Source organism: Halyomorpha halys, unplaced genomic scaffold (assembly GCF_000696795.3).
Source record: "Halyomorpha halys isolate HHAL.00 unplaced genomic scaffold, Hhal_1.1 Scaffold18.1, whole genome shotgun sequence".
Lineage (NCBI taxonomy): Eukaryota > Metazoa > Arthropoda > Insecta > Hemiptera > Pentatomidae > Halyomorpha > Halyomorpha halys.
This window is the reverse complement of record NW_027114407.1, coordinates 2,487,893-2,503,129: the sequence shown is the minus strand read 5'-3', so window position 1 is coordinate 2,503,129 and position 15,237 is coordinate 2,487,893. Positions and strand designations below refer to the sequence as shown.

The window sequence follows — 15,237 nt, the reverse complement described above, 5'->3', positions numbered from 1 at the left end:
AGGTCTAGGAATCAAATATTGGTGTTAGTGCTGCAAAAGAAATATTGTTACTTTCCTTATCAGCAAAGTTTTTGTGAAAACTCCACTAAATTTACCTGGAATTAAAGATGCTTCTGATATTAAAACTGTTCCAAATACAATTTTTTTTATTGTTGAATAATGTCAAATTTAAATGTAAAATTATTCTCCAAATTTCTAGAGCACACCAATTGTCAAAATCAGTTGTTTAATACTGGTTACATAACTTATTTGGTGTGTTATAGTGTGCTGATGTAAAATATTGCCTTTAGATATTTCACATTTCTGTATCTTATTTTGTTTATATCAGTTGCTAAATATCTCATTATTTTAAATTTCTTTTGTTTCTATTTCTGATTATTAATTATAGTTTAAGGGACAAAGCTGGTAAGTGGGCCTAGTGATCCCTTTATTTAACAACTGACAGCTGTATAGTGATTGTCCCCTCGCTCTAACCTGAATATGAGTGTCAAGATTTACTTCTCAGGATCACGGAGAACTAAATATTAACCATCCTAGGTTGGATTCGAATCCACACTGCTCTGAACAGGGCTCTTAGGCCCTTAAATTAAAGCATTATGCTTTAATGTGCTCTGCCATCAGTGCCTCTATACTCAAAATTAGTGTAGATAGTATATTTACATTAGAAAGGAATTTGTTCAATGACTTAAAAGAAAATTAAATAAGAAATTATTTGAATTTTACTAAGCTAATGTTATTTTAGAGTTATTGGCACTGTTGAAATCACATCTGTTTCCTTTTAATACCTGTTGATAAATGTAAAATGTTGTATTTTCAAAGTGTATAAAAGTCCTTTATCAATTACTATCAAAGGGCTTGGGGTAACAATACGAGAAGTCACATGATAAAAATTATTCAATTTAGGAGTATCGAAAAATTCTTACTTAATGTTATATAGTTCATGTTCCATAATATTATAGGTGGAATTATAATGTGAGTCAAATGAACACAGTAAATAGTTATGTAGGAAAATGAAGAAGCATTTTACACAAAATTCTCATTGTTTTTAAAATTGTGGCTTGTCACATTCTTGTCCTATGCTATCCAATTATTAAATTTATAAATTTCTATTTTTCTATGTGGATTACTTGATTATTTATTTTTCTATTAATATTTATTTTATCTTGTACATATGTATATGATTCGTATGAGAACCATTACATAATTATTACCCACTCATAAGTGGAATATTTTAATATTTACAAATAAAACAGTTAAAAATTATTAATTAGAACTTTCATCTGTTGAATGACAAAGACCCTCATCCCAGTTTTTCAATTGAGTGTCTGAAAGTTAACAATTGTGATGTGCTATTAGAGCAATGATATAATTGGTAAATTTTTATAATATTTCATAAAATGGTGTTCATACTTAAATATTGCATCATAATTTTTGATACTCACCTATTCTGAAGTTCAAGATTCCTGTAAAGTGGTCCTTGTCTGGCCCAAAGGCATGAATTAGTACATTTTATTATATTAGAAGTAATCAATTCTGAAGAACTAATTGTAGTATTATTAGGATTTTACATGACTGTTAGAAGCTTTGAAATTTTTAATTATATAGTTAAGACCTTTCTCACCAATACACTTATATTGATTGCTTATTGTAGTTTTTCATGTGTCAGAGCTTGGTTTGTTTTATTTTTTAATTGGTCATATCATTGTTACTGTTTTCCAACTAACTAGAATTTAAATAATTTTCTCAATTGATTTTCAATTCCATTTTAAATCTATATTTATCTTTTATTTACTCCATTTGTCAAATCCTCTCTTTCCCCTTTGTCCTGATGTACATTGAGTCCCTAAAGCCATCATCAAAATCACATCCTCCAAAAGTCGCTAATTCCCTGAAGAATTGAGGAAACTCAATTTAACAGCTTCTGACATTAGAAACTAGGTTGCTAGTAGTCAGGCAGTATCAATCTTAGAATCAACTGTTTTTAGAAGACTAACTAAAAGAGTCAAACTTTAGCTCAAGAAGACCTGTAATGTCCTTTCTTTCTACAGAACACCATAGGCAGCAGAGACTAAAATGTGCTAGAAAACACGAATCTATGACTGAGGAAGAATGGAATCATTAATGGGAGGAGAGTTGCCCTTAACAGTCCCTATTGCTGTGAAAGAGTTCCGAGAATGATACAGTCAGTGCTGCATGTGACAAGCTAAGGCCTTCAAAGATGGCTCTGCTGTGTTATTTTTTTAGAGGCACAGATGGGCCTTGAATGCTTGAAAGATGGGCTAATATGAATCCAAAGATCATGAAGTCCCTTAAATTTATGTGTTTGTACTGAATCATTGAGCTTGGCCACATGATGATAAATAATAAATCAACATGTGTTTCTAGTTGTCTGAATTGATGAAATAAAAAACTTTTTATTTTAAAAATTATTCAAAAGTTTGGCTTTTGCATCCAGGTGTATAAGGAGCTCTTGTAAGATATCAGAGCCACCGCTTTTCCCTTCTTTGTTTGGGCCAGTAGCATGCTCAAGTTCTTCAAAAGTGAAGTCATCTTGAAAGAGTTGGCTTTCAAATGGAATCAGACTTAAGATTAGTGATGTGGTTTTTGTGCTTCTTATTTTCTTCTGTTGATTTGTAGCTAGAGGTCCTTGGAAAGAATTTACAAAAGCTTCTTGCTATGGAAAATTCAGAAAACATCTTGTTATTAAACTTGAGAGGATTGTTCCTCAGATCTTTTATACCATTCATCTCTACTAAAGTCCAGATTGGCCAAAAACTCTCTAAAAGCGTTTTGTTTGGCTTGAATTACATTGAACTTTAGGGTTGCTGTAAGGTGTTTTAGCCCTAGATGATGATTTTCTAGATGATTTCTATTTCATTTTAGCATCTGGATATTATCATTACAAAATGGGGAGTACCTCCAACTAAATCCCCGAGGAATATATTGCTTTGCATGCTTGAGACTTGTATCCACACTCTTATTAATGATTTCAGGAGTGATGTGTTGGGATAATTTATTCCAATTGGCCTTTTTCAAATTCCATCTTAGCATTCATGGTGCTGAACTATTAAATGATTTTGAGGTAAGCCAGCAGTACTTGTGACCTAATGCTTCTGGTGAAGGGAGAACAGTGTGGGAAATCAGTGGATCAATAACTAATTTTGCCCATAATAGTTCAGGATGGGAGCCATGCATTTTGGATTTCCACAAATTCCTCTATAGTTTTCCCGCAGCGTTTGAATTAGTTTTAGGCCCATCTCCTGAAGTGTACATTGACCTCTTCATACAGAAGGTATTTGTCAGTCTGTCTTTCAGCTAACACAAAGATTTTTTTTCACTCCTTATAATATACCATTTGCATCTATTTCATTTGGAACTTAATTATGAAGGAAGACCTCACACCTACAATTATCCCTGATGTTACAGCCTAGCTCTTGAAAGTGAGTAAATCTGGAAGCCTGAATATTAGTACTATTCCAGAGAGTCAGCAGCAGTACCTGCTTCAACAATGCAAAATAGGTCAATTTTGTTTGGAGATATAAAATGTTTTACTTCTGTATACTTTTCACAGGTGAGGCTATTTGCATTCCAAAAAAGACCCGTTGTTTAAAATTGTCAGGACCTGAGAAAGGCTGTTTGCCTTGTTATGGTTTTGTGTTGGCCGCGCTATACTGGGAAGTCTGGTGACTAGTGATTGTTTATTGGGTTATCGAAGGGCATAAGTAGGAAGAGATCACACTACCCCCTAAGAAAAAAAACTAAAAAAAATTTGGTTTCGGATTTCTCCTTCTTTTACGACTAAACTGGTATAGACGGCTTTAGAAGAGGAATAGTACGACTTACAAGATTTGACTTAAGATGGAAGGAATCAAATTCACGATCACTATACTCTCCCCCTTATTAGATATTTCATATACAAGTGTAAGTGAAACTGAAATCAAAATCTGTTTACTATGAAAGAATAAAAAAATGAGAGACTGCCATAACTCCATCTAATGTAAGGTGTTTTAAATGTTTTATTACTACTTGAAAAAGTGAAAAACGGCAAACTGGAAAATAGACAACTTTCACCAATACATCAGTAATTTTATATATTTATTTGTATAAAACTATATATTTTAATATTTTCCTTTAAAAAAATTCGTCGTTTTTCATTAACTTCTAAGGAAACATTAATCGAAAGAATTACCAAGTTAATTTTAGTTTATTAAATTCTATATCCAGTTCTTACGTTTTATTACAGTATATTAATTTTGGGATCCCTGCTATTCATATTGAAATGTTTTAGACTGAATAGAACAGCCTAATCACGAATTTCTGTAAAACAACTTATGAATTTTCATTGCAGAAAGATAGTCCCAGTGGCGCTCAAAAAAGGTACAAAAGTAGCAGCAAAAACTATTTATCAATTATTTTGCCCCACTTTACAGTGCTGTATCAGGGTTAAGTCCTAAAGGTATACGGTATATTCCATTTTTAGGACCCAGCCCTGAAGAAACCTTGGTCAGTACGCCACCCGAAGCATCTTCCTACAATTATTATACCACTCCTACAATCATTACATATGGATTTTCATTGTTGATGAACCAAATTATTGGAATTAGAATTCGCAACTTCTATTCACTTCACTTTTGTGATTAAATGAACTGTTTTATAGATAATAACATACATGTGGAAAATCCAAATGAACGTCAACATAAACCAGCGTTCCGGGTGCGTGGCCAACCCTCGACCCTTGGTTTTACTTTTTCAAAGAAGGAGAGTTGGGTTATGCTACACCACTCCCTCCTCTAAATTACTGTGTCACCCTGTTTCGATGGTTTAGAAAATCATAAGATCAAACGATGGGGTTTCATCGAGTGAAACATAAAAGTTACATGTTAATGGTCCAAGGTACAAACGGGTTGTCCAAGATCAAGACAAGATGTGAGACACAACAGTCTTAAATAACGAAATTTTATACTGCAAATTTTTTCATCACTTTGCGTATATTGATATCTTCTATTTGTGAATCACTAGAACAAAACTTCATGGAGCCAAAGCTTTAACTTTGAACGAGAAAGAACTGTCTGAGCTGGGAAAACCCGTTATTTTGCCACCTAACATCTGTCACTAATCAGGTTTTAAGATAACATCGTAATTGTGAGGTTAGTATGTTTATCATTCCCATTAGAATGCCCCAGTCGTTCTTTTGAAATACTTTTTTTTTTTAATCTTACGGTTTTGCCTCCAGTTAAAGGCCATTTAAAGTGTGCTATTGATTTTTAATAGTCGCAAATCTAACTAAAGTAAGTAAGATATTAAACTACAAATTCCTACTAAACCTACATTTTCTTACAAGATTTTTTTTCATAATCTCTTGAAATTACTAAATAAAAATATTGAGTCTTATGAAAAATAATTAATAGATAAGTACTAAATAATTTATTTTTCAGAAATTCTTAATAAAATTATTAAAAATTTTCTTTGAAATTTAAAATTTTGTTGATAAAAATATTAAGATGATTTTAATTTGTTTTTGCCCGATTTCCATTACTTGTTTTTCTTATTGTTACGGATAATAAGTTTATGAGTTGATGGAATCCTGTAATTTATATCATTATACTATTAATTTGAGAATATTGATTCTAAAATATATTCGTAGTTAGTTTGTTTTACAATATCAGTGAATATTGAAAATTATTGTAATGGCCATTTTGAGTTCTTATTGGTTAGGTAATCGCTCTCCTGTCGCATTCTTCTTTCAGAAATTAGGCTTTCCTCTGCCTAAGTTCGGCAGCTAAGCTCTATCAAATTGCAATTTGGGCCCCAAAAAGTAATTTGTGGTCCATACGTTTCTTTGTGATCCCATAAAGCCACATGAAAATTTCATGAATTTTTGAAAATGATCTATTGTTCCAAATTTTAGCCCAGAAAATGAAGCTTTTTTTAAGAATCGCCTATGTATCCCATTTTCAGTTGTTACATTCTTGTATCAGGCCATTCAAATATTCAATTATTGTTTTTAAATTATGTTTTTTCTTAAGTTGTTACTATGTTGTTTTTCAATTAAAACCGTGAGTCAACTTTTATTTATGAAGCTGCCTCACGAAATGAAATCTTAACCCCTCACCATGGTTAGCATTGTGTGGTAGATAACAACCCTGTAGATAACACTCTAGTATCTTAGAAATGACCAGAAAGGGAGTAATAAATAAAGTGATAGTAAAGTTCATTTCGCTTGGGCAGATAATTGATAGTGCTACCAACTTTAAAGCAAATCCTGATAGTACTGAACCTCAGCATTATTCAAAATTATAGATTATTGACTTTAGCTTGTTCTCAACTGCGTTAGCTCGTCATAGCTAATTTCTTACCTCTTTGCTGATATGTGTTAACGCAGAGACAGGTGTTACAAATGCGCTCCAAACAATTGAAGTGTATTGAACTTTGAACTATTTTCATTGTATATACAAATAGAATCTGAGTTTTGTTGTTGTGCAAGATGTCTGATGAATCAGAAATTATTTTATCATCTGGTTCTGAGATGGGGAGCTCACCAGAAAAAAATGAATCTGACTCAGCCAGAGGAGAGAGCCTATCTCTTTCAAGTTTAAATTTAAGTGTTGAAAGACAAAATGAACTTAAATCTGCTAAAAAATATTATGAAACTCAATTAGCCAAAGAACAAGCAGCACTTGATCGACTGAAGGTAATTCCTTCATTTAATTGAAAATCATTCAAACTTCAGTTTAGTACCTAATATAAATTCTTTTTTGATTTAAAATAGTTCTTTTATCAAAGATATATCTAGTATAAAAAATATTGGAACAACCCATCATATTTTATGTTATGCTGCTTTTAATATAACAATTGGATAATATTTTTAAATAAAATCATCATGAGTAAATAAACTATTTTCAATATTCTATCTTAAGTTATATTTTTAATTAAAATAAAAATTGTTGGTTAGTTTTGGTGCTATAAATTATCTGAATTCAAATATAAGCAAGACATTCTGGAACACTCAAAGTTTTCCAATATGCTGGGAGGATTAAAAGCCAAAATCAGAGGAATTATATAATTGTTATGTCCATTTTATTTCCTTGTTTCAAGGAAATAAAGACCAATTTTGACAGAATTGCAAACAATTGTAATTAGGTACCATAATGAGTGTAAAAGTCTATATAAAATTGTTAATTTTTGTCATGTCTCAATTGTCAACGCTATTAAATCATACATACATTGTTAGATCTTGAAATAGATGTAGACCTCTAATACTTGTATGGAATATGGAGGAACATTGGTTATGATATGGGGTTGTATTGAAGAAAATGTAGTGACAAAACAAAAATTTGTATGGCTATCATTGGCCATATTGAATTTATGAATACTTCAATAGAATGGCTACTGGTTAGTAGTAACAGCATTGAAAAACTGTCATTAAAAGATATTAACTTAATTTAGTTAGTTAATTCTTTAACTTTATCATCATTTGGAAAAATTATTCAAATCAAACTGCATGAAAATCAAGAATTGTGCTCACCTAAAAGGTAGCAAACCCCACCTTAGACTTCTGTCCTCAATCCCTCTGAAATCTTGTGGAGCCACTAAAAAAAAGAAACTAAGGTTCTCTCAGCTTTAAGTTTGAATGGGAGAAATTCAGAAAGAAGGATAAGAGCCTATTTTTTCTGATGTAATTGAAAGATCAGTAGAATCAGTGCAATAAATGACTATTTAGTGATAAAAATTAACGATAATTTTTTTATTACCATTACCTGGAATAAGTTTACTATATTATTACTGAATTATTTTATTGATGGAAATGAAAAAATTACAATTTTTTTAGGTGTTTTAATACTTTTTATACTTCCAATTAGTTATAAGTGTTACATTTTTTTCTGGCTTCTAGTATTTCAAGATTGTGTTATTAAATTTAGTGTTATGCTAATATTGAATAATATAAATATTCTCTCTGAGTCGTCTGTTAAACAATTTTGATACTGTGCTATGAAAAAATGTTATTTTTATGGTAATAATAAATAGTATAATAATAATGCTAATTTTTCATTGTTTTGATCATTGTAGGTTCCGAAACAGAGTTGATAAGTAAAGTGTATTAATTTTTTTTTTTTTTCACTTTTATCTTCCATAGTAACTCTACCGAAGGGCCCTTAATACATCTTATAGATTCTATACTATAAATAGCCTTATTACCTGTATAATGATGATTGTTTGAATTTCGATTTGATCGTTGATATTGAAGTTTAAAATAAAAATATACATTAAACACAAAAAAAGAAGAAAACAAAACACATGAGAGAGGTAACAAAAGAAAAAGCAAGACAAGTATAAAAGAAAGATAGAATCTAAACGACCACAAACTAAAGGTGGCGGGATTCTACGATTCAGTGTTTTCTTTTCTTCTGTGTTATAATACATTATTTGCTTTGTTAATGTTCATGTTTTCTTCAAAAAATTGAAGTATTCTGTAGTGGGTTATTATAGTGATGTGGCAAATTTTAGCTGTTCTTTCAGTATTCGAGAAATAAAATTTTTTAGGGAGATGGTCAAGTATTCCCATATATCTTAACAGCCCTGATTAGTGTCTTCCTGTTGTTTTCTTGTTTTGTACTCTATATAGTCTTATAAAATTTGTTAAAATGTTCATGGTGTTTGTCTGTCACAGTCACAAGTGTCTGTATTTTTTATATGATAGTATTTTGAGTAATATTTATATTGTCTATATACCATCAGCAGTTGTGTTAGTTTTGATATGTACTTTTTGATTTATTGTAATTTTAAACAGTGATGTATGAAAAAAATGTAATCTAGTTCCGAGGAATCGAACCCGAGCCTCCTGGCTGAAAGCCAGGTATCCTTCATTTATTTATGGAAGAATGTGATAGGAAATCAGTACATCTTCTGTAGGAATTGTTTTTACAGAGATGATGAGAGTTCTTAACATTAGTATTTGATGGTTAAAAGTTATAGAAAGTTATTTAAAGAGTATTTAAATTGGATGGAATCATGAATATTTTTGGTTTTCGAAATGGTATTGTGAGTATAAGTTTGTGATATTTATGTTGTAAGACTCTAATGAAGTCGAAATTGTTTAAGATTGGCATCATAATTTTGTCTTGGAATTTTAACTACAATAAGCTGAAACATATTTACATCCATGTCCTTCATCTATATCTTTATGTAATGTTTGTTTTGTATTATTTATTTTTTTATTGTTTAAGGTAACTGCCAAGACTCTTAAGATTGAAACACTTCCCGATAAAGGAGCTAAATTGAGATCCTCAATTGAAAAACAGTTGAAAAAGGTTGGTGAACTTAACAATCAGTTATCTCACCTGGTTAACAACATTCAGTCAGATGAAGTTGGTATGTATTTTGTTTGTATGTATAATTGCATTAAAAAAATTTTGATTTTCTATTCCCATAAGGACATTTACTGAAAAAAAAAAAATGTAATTTTCTGAAAAAATGTATGTAATGAAATTGCTTGATAATGCTTTATATTGTCTGTTGGAGATGAGGTTGTGCCACATTAGTATATTTCCATGACATTTAAACTCTTATTTAAAATTTTCTTGAGATTTTATGGCAGGAGCCAATAAACCATTGTTTATGTCAAACAATATGTTAATAATCTATTGTTGGCATAAATAAAATAAGTTTTACTTTGACTGCATTCCTCACCATTTTATCTGCATATTGAATCTACGTTCAACAATAAACACCTCAATATTATTTTATGTTTTTCCCGCAATAATATTGAATTTATTTTAAAGTCTGTGTTCCACTTGTATGAAGTTGTCATGAAAACTTGTGGTATGCATGGTACTATTGCAAATAAAATACCAATTTTGTTTTTTTATATATTACATATTTTTTATTTTTACCTTCTGGAGTAAGATAACAAAAATAGTGCGAAAATGTGAAACTTATACCATTTAGACAAATCTTTTGTTGGTTTTACTTTCTTGAAAATCTCTGTAGAAAACGAGCCTTCCAGTTTAAAGAATGACTAAATCCCTAAAATCAGTCTTTCTATTTTAAATATTATGTGGTGCACACTTCACAGCTTTGTATCTTAAAAAATACTAAATTTGAAAAATTACAGTATATTGTGGTGAACACTACAGATTCATATCTCAAAACATATAACGTACAACTGCTTGAAACACCAGCTCAAGTGCTTGATAAATTCCCCAACAACAACTCCCTCCTCATAACTCAGAGTTAAAGGTGAATTGATAAAGTTCATTAGAAAAGACTGCTTCAACGAGGTTTATTTTATTGACATTGACGGATTGGTGTGATACGCAAATATTGTTTTGTTCCCTAAAACCTGAGACACAGCTCTGGTCTTCGATCTGATGGTGAGATAAGCGATTAATACCTCAATCAGGTGGGTGGAGTGAAAAGGGATTAATAAAGAAATTTACGAAAAAAGGCGTCTCATTCCTTGAAGAATTATTCCATGAGACCTTTGGAGAGTTCACCGTTAGAGGCCTCTGGTTTGGATCTCACGGAGTAATACCAAATAGGACAAGGAGCTTCTTGGAAGACCTAGGTGTTAGCATTTGGGATATGACGATCTTGGCCAAAAATACTATTTAGGACTCTCTGGGCATCACTTGTTTGGGAATTAGCTCTGAGAACATTTGATATTATTCACCTGTTTTTTTGTTTAGGTTTTTAACCTAATTTATTTTTGTTTTAACTTATTTAATCATTTGTTTTAACTTATTTAATCATTTGTTCTAACTTATTAATGTTTTTTTAATTTATTAGTTTTTTATTATATATATACATAATTTACATTATAATTTCAAATATAAAGAAGATGGTCAGGGTTGCGGTCAAAAAGCATAAAAATACTTAATGACTATTTATTATCCTTCATTTCATACCACTTTGTAGGGCTTTATCAGGGCTGTTGTTAATTGAAATTGTGTAATGGATTGAATGTGTGTTGTGGATCACTGATAAGGGAGTTATGAGAGAGTGGAATAGAAATTGATTTCGTTAAAAATTTCTGATCTTTAAATATTGAATTAGAGTAAAATGAATTATACAATTTTCAATTATATTATTCATAGTATTTGCCGTGATGAGCATAGGAATACTTCCCACAAGCAGTACCAATTAGTATATTCCATATACTAAGGTCATATAATAGAAAATTGTAAATTTTTAATACTAATGTCATTGTGTTATTTATAGTAATTTTCTTCTTTGTCTCGTATTTTTAATTACTCCTAAATTTTTGTTTTATCCTTTTTTTTTTTTTTGGCTAAGTCCTCCATTCCCAGAGTGGGAATGCCAATATTCATTTCTTGGGGCCACTGCAAAATAAATATTGATCAACCCAGGTGGGAATCAAACCCACAACCTTGTGAACCAAGTACTCTGGGCTCCTCGCCCCTGCCCGCTCAGCTATCAGATCCTCTAAGACCTGAAGTCCTTTTAAATTTATCCCCTCATCTTGCTGACAAACTTGAGCAATTTTATACTTTGATTTTATTTTTCCAAATTCTTGATTCAAATTTTCTTTGACTCTCTATCATCGATATAACTATTTTTACTTTACTAAGGTTACTTCTTTAATATTCCCCCACTTTGACTATTGCTGTGTGGTTTACAGGGGTGTCTCTGGGGATCTCGAAGCAAAATTAAAACAGTTTAATAATTGCTTTGTACGATTCATCTTTGGGGTCCCCAGGGACGCCTCTGTCACCCGATTTTATGAAGAGTTGAAGTGGCTTTACCCCTTATTCCGTCGTAAATATTTCCTTCCTTCCTTTTTCTATCAAGTCATCCGATCCCGCCATTCATCGTACATCTCAGATATCCTTCAATTCAAGTCCTCAGTGCATTCCCGCAATACCTGCTCACGGGCTTCAGACTTATATGTAACTGCCCATAGAACCGCAGCCTCTGGTAGATCTTTCCTTATCTGTTCCTCTTCTCTATGGAATTCTATTCCGTCCTTTATTTGCAGTTCTAATACCCTTCCAATCTTCAAATCCCGTATCTTCGACTACCTTCTGTTCACCCAATTCCAGAAGAAAAACAATTAAAAGTTTCCAAAAGCTTTATATATTTTCTGTATTAGATTTTCGTTTATAATTGTAAATATGTACACTAGCAGAAATTATATCTTTTCATTTATTATTTTTTAGTTTAATTGTATTTGATTTTTTATCATTGCTTTTTTATTTTTATATACTATCAGAAGTCATCTTATGTTTTATGATACGACAAGTGGTTTTATTTTATTTGTTTTGTCATTATTTTATACATTCTGTTAATTATTGTTGTTTATTTGTATATTTTTAAACTCATTGTATTACTTTATTTTATGAACTCTTGTAATTTCATCTCTATTTTGTAATTTACTTTAGGGCTCCAAAGCCTAATTTTGATGCCTGTAAATTATTCTAAAGGGATCAATCCCAGAATAAATAAAGATTATTATTATTTTCTATTGTTTGATACTGGTTGCTATAATTTCTATTGATATTTTGCCCTTGAAAGTTTTAATTAATTGTTTTTTCGTATTTTGATATTCTTGTTCTCTATTTTTAAAATTATGTGGCCTATTCTTATATCCTCTACGATTTAATTTTTGGTTTTCATTTAATTGATCATTTTTTGGCCATATATAGCTTTTATCTCTTTTTATAGATTTAGATCTCTTTTAAATTGAAAATTTAAATTTAAATCCAGAAATATGGAATTAAAAATTATTTAAAAATAAGAATAAAAAAAATTTAAGTTTTCATGTACATTAAATTTAGCATTCCTTAAGTCTATAATTATTTGTTGTTTTCTTATTAATTAAAAAAAAATCAGGAATATTATCCACTTTTCTGTATATTTGTGTAAGGGAGATTTTATCCAGGTATACCAGCTGTAATTATTCTTGTTATGCCATCAAATAATTATTCTGTTAGGTTTTTATTTTTATAGCCCCAATAACTGCCATTTATTAAACCAATTAAATATTCTCTTTATATACCTTCTGTATATAATATTTTCCTGAATTGTTCTTCAAAATCTTGATAGGTATTAATTTTAGACTTACTCATTTTCAACTAGCTGAAAGCATTTTTGATATTAAAGACTCATATAAGATATTCTCTATTTTTTCTCAATTATTGATTTCCTTGATATGAGCTTTGTTCTACTCGAATGGTTCATGGCTTTTAAAATTATCAAATTATTATTATTAATATTTAACTGATTTTCCTTGTCCATAATGTGGACCGCTTTATTTTCTGATACTTGACTTATTTCCTTCCTTCCGTTCTTTATCTAGATTGTAATTTCTTGTTCATTTTCCCTGACTATTATGTGATTCCTTAACTTCTTGTTTCTGATTATCAATGCTTTTATTTATTTCCAATCTTATTATTTATTTGAAATCTTTAAGTGAGTTTGCCTAATTTTTCTCTTGTATATTTAGATTGATCTTCTAGTTTTGAGGTAATTTTCACTTTATTTATTTTTTTTATTACATTCTATTCCTTCTAAATTAGAGTTAATATTTACTATTTTCTCTTCTAATTTTGTATGGATTGAATTCTTCTTACAAAGTAATTACTGTTTGATCTATTTTTTAATTTAATTTTCAGTCGCATTAACTACCACATTTAACAGTCATGTATATAAGCCATGACAGTGAACTGTTGCAACATTTCAACCTTACCAACTGTAATGACGATAGGTGGGAAAATATTGTTCTTATATATTTGGCAAAAAGAATTGTATCAACCCCAGCCCTAAAAATGAATCTACCCCAGACCCAAAAACAAAGTTGCACAAGAACTTAAAATTGTCCGAACCCTTAAACCAATGCACAAAAATAAATCCAACTCGGGGCCCCAAAAATAAATACGTCATGGGCGCCAAAAGGTGCCCATGTTCTGAAATTAAAAATATAAGGAAAAATAATAACATATTACTATTATAAAAAGTGTTGGAGGATTACCTAAAAAACTAGTTGAAAGAATAGAGGGACACTGCACTAGCACTCTACTTATTTGTAATGTGTAAAGCCATTTTACCCCAAAACTTCTTTATTTGATGTTTCCAAAAAAACAGTTTCCCTATCTTCCTTCTTTATAACCTCTTTTTCCTCTATTAAGACACTAATACTTTCATCCCTTTATACAGTTCCAATAACGTTTTACCTATTCTTCATCTTTAATTGTAGATTTCTTTATCTTCCATTTTTTTTTTTAAAGTTCTTGGGAAAAAAAATACCCTTTACTTACGTATTATGTCGGAGTTATTTTATTATTATTATTATTATTTCATTTTTTATGCCTATTTTATTTGTCTTCTGCATCTACATTTTTTAAAGTTAACTAACATGTTCTTATCTACTGGAACAATGCCCTTTGCTATAGTCATCAAATATGATGTACACTTCACAGCATCATATCTTAAAACATACTAAACTGAAAACAATACTGAGAGCATATGTTTCTGCCATCTTGGGCAAAGTCCACTATTAATTCTTTTGTAATCCTCCCCAAGTACTACTCATAAACATTTTTTTTTAATATACAAAATACCACTACAATTAATGCTGTAGAAGTTTAACATTAATTAAATGGCTAAGAATATAATGTAAATTTTAGTAAACTGAATGTAAATTTTAGCAAACTCAATTTAAATTTATATATTTTTATTTCTGCTATGCTTTGCAAAAGAAAAACAGGTAAGAATTTTGCAGTGAGATATATTATTAGAAGTACTTTTTGAATGACAGAGAGCTATGTTGATAAAAAAGTTTAATTTTTTAATTTAATGTAATTGCATATTTTCTCAAGTCATGTATAAGAATAAAATAACTCATTCCAAAATAACATTATGAAAAAGAAAATCATTATTTCAAAGTTGTAGTAATTAAATTCAGTTTTAATCGGAATCAAATATAATAAAATATTTTTTTTTCTAAAAGGTATGAAACGTAACGACATTCTTTAAAATTTGGCCTAAAATGAGTTAAAGCTATTTACAGGAATTTTGTAAGATGTTGATTGATGAGTTCTAAATGATATTTTGATTTTATGAAATTCATTGTGGAGTGAAAACATTCACGGAAAATTACTGAAAATCGCAAATATATAACAAGCAGCTTTATTCAAGTTAGGATATTTCAATCCTGGCTAGTGCTTCCTAAATTAATTATATAGTAAAGGTTTTTTTTTTTTCTTTTTCCCTACCTACTAA

General features: G+C 30.1%; 1 protein-coding gene across 3 annotated transcripts in view; it reads left to right on the top strand.

Annotated features, from left to right (window-relative positions):
* The first annotated feature begins 5,143 nt into the window (after positions 1-5,143).
* Positions 5,144-15,237, top strand: part of lds (lodestar) — a 27,235-nt gene continuing 17,141 nt past the window's right edge. The window contains exons 1-2 of one of the 3 annotated variants that reach the window (XM_014420432.2): positions 5,144-5,288; positions 9,225-9,369. Coding sequence is in view for 2 of the 3 variants with exons in the window: in XM_014420416.3 (XP_014275902.1) it covers positions 6,485-6,691; positions 9,225-9,369 (352 nt within the window). In the remaining variant the exon portion in view is untranslated. Of the gene's footprint in view, positions 5,289-6,361; positions 6,692-9,224; positions 9,370-14,584; positions 14,723-15,237 lie in introns of those variants that run through there. The other 2 variants (XM_014420416.3, XM_014420425.2) reach the window with 2 other exon arrangements.